The sequence below is a fragment of the Geospiza fortis genome, unplaced genomic scaffold (assembly GCF_000277835.1).
Source record: "Geospiza fortis unplaced genomic scaffold, GeoFor_1.0 scaffold55, whole genome shotgun sequence".
Classification (NCBI taxonomy): Eukaryota; Metazoa; Chordata; class Aves; order Passeriformes; family Thraupidae; genus Geospiza; species Geospiza fortis.
The window spans coordinates 12,152,853-12,161,391 of NW_005054308.1; the positions used below are offsets into that span (position 1 = coordinate 12,152,853).

General features: G+C 57.3%; 2 protein-coding genes across 2 annotated transcripts in view; one reads left to right on the forward strand and one right to left on the reverse strand.

Annotated features, from left to right (window-relative positions):
* GRXCR2 (glutaredoxin and cysteine rich domain containing 2) overlaps window positions 1-199 on the reverse strand; it is a 12,689-nt gene extending 12,490 nt beyond the window's left edge. Inside the window, exon 1 of the mRNA XM_014312191.2 lies at window positions 96-199. Within this exon, the coding sequence (XP_014167666.1) occupies window positions 96-199 (104 nt within the window). The remainder of the gene's footprint in view (window positions 1-95) is intronic.
* Window positions 200-270: 71 nt separating this feature from the next.
* The window catches only part of SH3RF2 (SH3 domain containing ring finger 2), a 22,952-nt gene continuing 14,683 nt past the window's right edge, over window positions 271-8,539 (forward strand). Inside the window, exon 1 of the mRNA XM_031055233.1 lies at window positions 271-642. Coding sequence (XP_030911093.1) covers window positions 271-642 — 372 coding nt within the window. The remainder of the gene's footprint in view (window positions 643-8,539) is intronic.

The window sequence follows — 8,539 nt, forward strand, 5'->3', positions numbered from 1 at the left end:
GTCAGGGGTGACTCATTGGGAGCCGGGCTGCGGGCGCAGCGAGTGCGTTCCAGATTGGCTGGGAGCGCAGCTCTGGATGTAGGTGGCTGCGTTACACGCTCCGGCAGCGCAGCTCTGCTCCGTGCTCGCTCCTCCTCCTCCTCGCCCTCCGTGCAGGATTGCTGCCCGAGCCCGGGCTCTGCTTCTCGCGGGAGGGCATCTCAGGCGGCTCCGGTGGATGCGGGCTGCGGACGGCCCCGGCCCCGCTCCTGAAGGGGCTCTGCACTGAAGATGGATGACTTGGCTCTCCTTGACCTGTTGGAGTGTCCCGTGTGCTTTGAGAAGCTCGACGCCTCAGCAAAGGTGCTGCCGTGCCAGCACACGTTCTGCAAGCCCTGTCTGCAGAGGATCCTGAAATCGCAGAAGGAGCTGCGGTGCCCCGAGTGCAGGACCCTCGTCCTGGGCAGCATTGAGCAGCTGCCCTCCAACCTGCTCCTCATTCGCCTCCTGGATGGAGTCCGGTGTGGCCAAAACGCCAGCAGGTTTGGCTCGGTGCAGAGGTCGGGGGTCCTGTCGTCCCCCGCCTCCATCAGGAGAGTCCCCAGGGGGCTGCAGCTGCACCAGCACCGGCTGGCGACCAATCCCCGGATCCACATGGAGGGGGTAAGGAGACTCTTACTTCTTTCTTCTGCCCATGAGCACAGAAAGGTTCCTGCTGTGTGCCCAGAGCCAGGAACCTTCTCTGGTAGCAGCACTGCAGAGTGCTTAAAGTGAGACTGGGTGTTTTGTGTGCAGGTTTGGCTGCTGTTTCAGTGTGATATTTGACTGTTTCCAGCTCACTACAGCACAAACTGACTCCCAGGCTGAGACAAAGCCAGCCTGCCCTTCTTACAGAAACTTCCCAGCAGCTCTTCTCCCAGAGTTTTCAGATGCTTCCTGGCTTTTGAGGGCATTTCAGGTGCTTGGACTTTCAGGCAGTACACTGCTTTTGACTGATAGCAATTAAGTCAGTAATTGCAGAGCTGTAACTGTTAGTGGTGGAGAAGGTATTTCCATAGCTGCACCTCAGTTTCCCCACACTGGAAAAGAAGGGGGGGTGCCCAATGCAGCTGCTGCTGTTCTGTCCAAAGTTCTTGGAAGTTCACTAGTTAAGGATTTTAAATTTGACTCACCTATGACTGTACCTAGGATGATTTACTAGGCTAATTTTAAAATTCTAAGTTCTTTCCATTATTTTCTTTGACAATACAAAAGCTTTTCTTGAATAATGAGGATGGGATATTAGACCTGTTAAAAGAGCTTGGCTTAGTTGGAATTTAGGGAAGAGACTTGTGGCTTCACCTTTCCCACATTATATTCCTGGATTTCCATTTCCCTCACCTCAGCTGCTCTGTACAATGCCTCTAAAGCCTTTCAATAACACTCAGCAGCTTGGCTGAAAGGGCTGCTGAGCCCCAGAGCCTGCTCAGAGCTCTGGAGGTCGGGCAGGCACGGCACAGGTGTTGTGCCCAGGGAGCCATGCAGGTGCTGCTGTGTCCTGTGGGTATGGCGCGTGTGTCCCAGGGAATCTCTGTGGTGCTGGTGAGGGATCTGATGGATCACACAGCAAACCAGGCATCCCTCGGGAGCTCTGTGCAGCCTGAGCCCGAGGCACCATCCTGGGAGCACAGCCTGGCCCAGCACAGCCAGGGACAGGGGCTGACCCTGCCCAGCGCAGAGCACTCCCCTGGCTGCAGCACAGGAGGGGCACAGGGCCAGGGGCACAGTGCCGCAGGTCCTTGGGCTGGGGGCTCCCTCCACAGGGCCCTGCTCTGGGTCAGACCCTTGCTGGGAGCCCCCAGCCTTCCAGGAGCTGCCGGAGCTGCTGGGGGACAAACCCTCGTGCAGGGGACACACCATCCAACAGTGGCAGCTTTCAGTCTCTGCCACCCCGGGCAGCATTGCCGCTGACAAGGAGAAGGTTGTAGATTTTCCAGCTGGACTCTCCTGGCCCTGGATAAAAGAGCACAAATACACTTGTCTGGCTTTCTTCTCTCTCACTCATTTCATGTTTTTTAACTGGTTCTCAGGACAGGTAGGAACTTGCTGCTAGTATATAATGGCAGCATCCATCCATCCATAGCTCCCAAAAGCTTTTAAGACCAACTTAAGACCAAACTCCTGGGATCAGCAGAGCCAGTGAGCACTGGGGGAGCTGTGGCTGGCTCCCTGGCACTAGGACAGCCCTCTGAGCTCCTGTGCCTCTCTGGGAAGGGATATAAAACACATTACACTGAAATACTCTTAGACTTAATTAGGTACTTAATTATAAAACACTTTGGAATCCTCTGCTGCGAGGTGAAGAATGCGATGTATTAGTCACATTTTGGCTTTGGTGGTTTTAAATACCTGCATTCAGGACCAGACATTGCTTTGGGTAGTCCAGCACCATGTTAATGGATTTGGAGCCTCCCCTGAGCCAGCACTCGGTGACAGCAGCACATCACCCAGCACATTTGAAAGTGCCCATGCAGTGCAAAGATGAGACAGTGCTGAGGGTGGCTTGTCATCCCCTGCCCCTGGATGCTGGAGTTCCAGGGTCAGCTGAAGGAATCTGGGTAAGCAGAGACCTCCAGATGCCCATGAAGCTCAGGGCAGATTCTTTCTGCCAGGAACCAGAGTGAGAGCAGCTGCCCTGCAGCGCTGCTCACCCCACCACAGCTCTGCCCTGGGTCCAGGAATTGCAGAGTCCATGTTGTGCTGCAGCAGAGAGTCACAGCTCCCCAGAACAGACTGCCCCAGCCTGCAAGGGCTGCTGACCACCCCAGTGCTGCCCACCACCCTGTGCTGCAAAGCAAACACAACTGGCGTGCCTCACACAGCTCTGCAGCCAGAGCCACCACCCAGCCAGGATGGGGGCCAGCCTTTGGTTTCACCAAGGCAGTTCCATAAATAAACTTCCTTTACTCCCTGGAGCTGAGAACATCGCAAGTTTGATCAAAGTTTCTCTCTCAGCAGAGAGGTTTCCTTGCCAGCTCTTTGCTCTTCATGCTCATGAGCATCCATGAAGGCAAAAAATAAAACCAATCCCTCATCAGCCAGGGAGCCAAGAGCTCATCTCCCTCTGAGCAGGAGGAGCCAGCAGGCCCCCACGGAGCTGCTGGGTTAGCACAAACACAGCCCTGCTTTGCGGGCAAGAATTTCCCAGAGCCAGCTGTTAAAAAACAGGGAATTTTCTAATTGCAGCCCATCCCAAGGGATTTATTTGCTGGCATTTAAATCCCTTTTGAATGCGCTTCCTACGAGCAGCCGTGGCGTGGGCACGTGCTGGCTGTGTGCACGTGGAGCCGGCTGTGCGTGCCACGGCCCTGAGCCCTGCTCTGCCCCTGCTCTGCCCCTGCTGCTCCTGGCCAGGCCTTCAGGTCTCCAACATCAGTGCAGGGAGGACTTGGGATTTTCCGAATCTCCACATAAGAAACTGTCTGGAATTTAAGAATAAAGGGACTTGCTGGGAGGTGTATGCGTAAATAAGGCACGCTGGAGCCTTTGAACTGTGGGGAGCCGCCCCTGGCATGTGCCAGGTGTGGTCACAGCCTGTGCTGAGCTCCTGCTCACCTGGCTGCAGCCCCAGCTGAGCTGGTGAGCAAGCAGAGCGTGTGTGCTGAGGTGTGCACGAACCTCCCACGCTCTTCAGGGGGCAGGATGACCCTGCTGCACCCTGCAAACCCCATCCAGGCACTGAGCAGCTGCTGGGGTGCTGAACCTGGTCATGCAGCAAACATGGGACGCTGAGCCAGAGGAAAAAGTTCCCAGTGTGACAGCTTGCCTTAGGAAAACACGGACCACGCAGATTTAACTGTGACTTGGGCTATTTTCTCTTTGCATGAACTGAGTGCTCAACACCCCCTTCCAGCATTTCATGGGAGATAGACAGATAACACCTCTATTGGGATAAAAATACTCTGCACTCCAACGTCCCACCTTCACACAGACGTCTATAGATAGTGCCTGCGTCTTGGTATTTTCTTCTCCTCCAGAGTCATCTCCAGCTCCTTTCTGCCTTTGACAGACAGGCCTTGGATTGCTGGAGCTTCTTGTTCAAAGCAAGCTCCATGTTTGCACCTGGCAGAGGCAAGCGAGTTTCCTGGCCCCCTCACTGAGCCAACCCCCTCCCCACCCTCCCAAAGCCGCAGCAGTTCCTGTGCAGTGCCAGCAATGACCTCAAAGCGTGTGTCCCATCCCTGGGCTGGCCAGGACCCTGGGGATGTCACACACCCATGGGTGCTGCCCAGGCCTGGGCTCTGCCTGACGTGGCGCTGCTGGCTCCTTCCCCCAGAGCATCCTCACAGCTGCTGGGGTGGTGGGGTTGTGCCACAGAGCCCCTCAGCTGGGCACAGAGATGCTTCATTCGGCTACACAGTTCTGTGTGGCCTTACAGCCTTTCTGGAGGAAGGACTTGTCCCAGGTCTTCTACACCACTGTGTCCCATCTGGGTTTGTCTCATTCCAGCAGAGCAAGGAGCTGCTCCCACAGTGCTGGTGGCACCTTGTGCCAGGCATTGGTGTGTTTTCTCCCTCTGCATGTAGTTCTAGCACTTTTATCAACTACAAAGAGAGTGAGATCATTGCAGGCTGATGGACAACGCACAGCCCAGAAGCTGAGTGAGCACCAGAGCCAGCACAGGGCACCCCTGCGTGGTACCTCTGGCTTGGAAACCCAAAGACCTCCACAGCCAACAGCAGGAGCCAGTTTCCCTGGTTTTACAAAATTAGGTACCAAGCTGCAAACACATAAAAGTGTTTTAATTTGTTTCCAAGGCAATGAGTCAGGCTCAGATGGCAAGTCAGGAATAGCACAGCAGGGCTCCTCTGCAGCTCACCTGCGCAGTGCCGTGGTCAGCCAGGAGCCCCGAGGTCTGAGTCCCCCCTCTCACACCCTGCTGCTCTCTGGCCCTGTGTCCAGGGGCTGGTCACTGGCCTGAGTTTGGGTTTTCCCTTCAAAGGGAGGGGTGGGGAGGAGGCACCATGTGTGCAGCTCTGCAGGGTGCAGGGCTGGGGGCAGCAGTGGGTGTCCCCACTGAGGGACAGGACAGCTGTCCCTGCTGCCAGCACTGGGCCTGCAGAGTGGCCAGCCCCAGTGCCCACTGGCAGAGGTGCCCACGGTGCCCAGGGCTGGCAGTGCTGGCTGAGCAGCCACGTCAGTGCTCCCTTTCCCAGCACAGGAGGGCACAGAACCAGCAGGGAGAGGGCTCAGGAGCAGCAGGAGGGAGCAGGATGCAGGTTTCCTCCCTGCACAACAAACAGCCTCTTCTGAGAGGTGCTGCTGAGGCACAGCATCATGACTGGGCACGCCGAGGGCTGACACAGTTTGTTTTGTGCAGCTCACGCCCATGACACACAGCCTAACTACTGCCCGGGCCTGCTGACAGCAGCAGGGCTCATCCGATCCTGCAGCAGCCCGCCAAGAGCCTGGGAGGGTTTGGTGCACGCTCTGCAGCCCCAGCTGGTGGCACCCAGGGCCCGCCCCTGCCACATCCCCTGTGTCCTGTCCCAGGCCTGTCCCTGCTGTCCCTGCAGCTCTGCCCTCACCCAAGCCACGCCACACTCGGGTCCAGCTCCACTCTGGGCATTCCTCCTGCTCACCTGGGTGTCCCCCGTGGCTCCCCAGGCCAAGTGCAGCCTGTGTCCTCCTGGGCAGCCCTGGGGCATCCCCAGCACAGGCGTTCCCCTGGGCGCTGGGTGCCAGCCCTGCTGCCTCAGCAGCTCTCATCCTCCCTGGCAGAGAAGCTGCTCTGTGTTTTCCTTAATCATTTCCCCCATTTTCCATGCCACCTTTGCATTCCAAAGCCAGGCCACGTTCAGAAGTGACCTGAGCCTTGATGCTGTGGTACCCAGGGCTGTGAGTGGGCTCAGGGGGTAGGAGCTCCCAGTCCCTCTGCCATTGCCCCAGCCACGGTGCAGATGGAGCAGCACAAAAGCAGTTAAATCCACTTAGTTCACATCTCCAGCATCTCCCTGTGATGGCCAGCTGGCTCAGGAGCAGGTGGCCACCAGCACTGGCCATGGCCAGGGCTGGCCTCCCGTTTGGGCAGGCCCAGGGGGGAGTGGGGCAGCTCCAGGGCTGACGTGAGCAGGAGGGACTGGCTCTGTTCTCTCTGGTGCACACCCTCTACATGTGCTTGGAAGACAGGAACAGTCCTCCTCAGGGAAGAAATAATGCAGAAATCACCCAACTGTCTGAATCCTCAGAATGTAATTATGTGAAGAGATTGAAATGACAAGTTCACTTTTGAAGGTTTTGTTCTCTGTGACAAGGCTGAAGTTATCTCCTCTGCCGAAATGCAGAAAAACAGAATTGTAATGGCAATTAATTTACATTCAAATAGCTCTTTTCATCCACCTGGATCATGCAGAGGCCTGAACGGTGCTAGCTGAGCACACAAGCAGGTGATGGGGCTCATTCATGCCATGGAGACATGGGCAGTCTGGCAGGATGTTGGAGGCAGCTCGCAGGAGTCAGGATGGATGGAGATGTCATTGATCATCTCCATAAAAAGGCAGTGTGTGCACGTCCTTTGGTGTCAGCGGTGGATAACAGCCAGCTCCAGCGCTCAGTGTCAGCCACAGCTCCTCAGGAGCAGGGCGTGCCCTCAGGTCTGTGCTGGAGTCACTGGCTGCTCCAGGGGGAGGTATCCCCCCTGCCCAGGGCTGTCCTGCACACAGCCCCTCCCTGTGGGCATCCCCCCTGCCCAGGGCTGTCCTGCTCCGAGCCCCTCCCTGTGGGCAGCTCCCATGGCACCCAGACTGGGATCGGTCCCTTGGGATTTCCTGGGGACAGCTGCCCCAGGGCATTCCCTGCATGGGCTTGGGAAGGTCAAAGCTGGGAATCAGCAGTGCAAGGCCATTCCTCTGGGCAGGGGCCGTTCACAAGTCCCCTGCTGCCAGTCCTAAGGAGTTATTTCAGCTCATTTCAGACAACCACAGGCCGTCCTGGAGCCACCCCCTCCTGTGGGGAGCCCCCCTGCCCGGATCTGTCCTGCTCCTGCACAGAGCCCCTCCCTGTGGGCATCCCCCCTGCCCAGGGCTGTCCTGCACAGAGCCCCTCCCTGTGGGCATCCCCCTGCCCGGATCTGTCCTGCTCCTGCACAGAGCCCTTCCCTGTGGGCATCCCCCCTGCCCAGGGCTGTCCTGCACAGAGCCCCTCCCTGTGGGCAGCTCCCATGGCACCCAGACTGGGATCGGTCCCTTGGGATTTCCTGGGGACAGCTGCCCCAGGGCATTCCCTGCATGGGCTTGGGAAGGTCAAAGCTGGGAATCAGCAGTGCAAGGCCATTCCTCTGGGCAGGGGCCGTTCACAAGTCCCCTGCTGCCAGTCCTAAGGAGTTATTTCAGCTCATTTCAGACAACCACAGGGTGCATTTCTCTGCTAGGAAGAGATGCCCCACATTGCTTCCCCACACACATATACGTATTTTTAATCTCTGTTTGGTGCAGAGGGAGACTCAAAGGCACTGGATGGCTGCCCAGCACGGCTGATGCCAAATGCCAAAAATAGTGAAGAAAATAAAATCTTTTCTCCCTTATTGGCCTCAAATCCACTGAGAATGGGGACAAGGAGTTGAAGTGCATCTGCCACGACCATCCCTGCTGGCAGAGTGGCCAAGCAGACAGAAGCATCTCCCCCGGAGATGGTGCTGAGGCACGGGGGTTCTGCTCCACTCCTGGCATTCCCTGCTGCCTTCTCTGCCCAGGCCTGCCCCACGCTCTCTCCAGGCACACCAAGGCAAGGGGCGCCTGGGGCTTGGCCTCTCTGGGAGCCTGAAGGAGCCTGAAGGGTCTCACACAGGCATGATGGAGGAGAAAACTGAGGGGAAAATCAGGAAAAAATGAGCATTGAAAAACTAACAGGCACACCCAAAATGGGTTTCTTTGCTGTAGTTTCTCTCTCTCTGCTGGGCAGCCATGCTGTACACAAACTTGCAGCGCCTTCGGCTGAGTTTTCACAAAGTCAGACTCCCAGAGTTTTCTCTCGGGGCTGTCAGACAGATGCCAAGGGTGCCCAAGGAACCAGACCCTGTGTGCAGTCCTGGGCTGAACATTTTGCTGCCGCTGCCACCGTGCTGAAATGAAAGGCTGCTTTGGGCTAAGGAGAAGCAGCTGGCCATGCTAACGGAGAAGGCTCCACCAGAAGAGAGCAGGTCCTGCTCCCCTGCCAGGGCCACGCTCTGGCCAGGACAGCCTCTCCCTCTCCCTCAGCCACCTCAGGCACTCCTTGTCTTTATCACACGTTAATTAGCACGCCAGTTTCTGCCTTTGCAATTAACCTACTTTAAACAAAGCACAACAGATCCCTTGCAGAGGATCTGGGACAGCCAGAGTGGGCAGGAGCCAGCCCAAGCTGAGAGAGGCTCAGCTCAGCCCGGCTCAGCTCAGCCCAGCTCAGCCCGGCTCAGCCCGGCTCGGCTCAGCCCGGCTCAGCCCGGCTCAGCTCAGCCCGGCTCAGCCCAGCTCAGCTCAGCCCGGCTCAGCTCAGCCCAACTCAGCCCGGCTCAGCCCAGCTCAGCCCGGCTCAGCACGGCTGC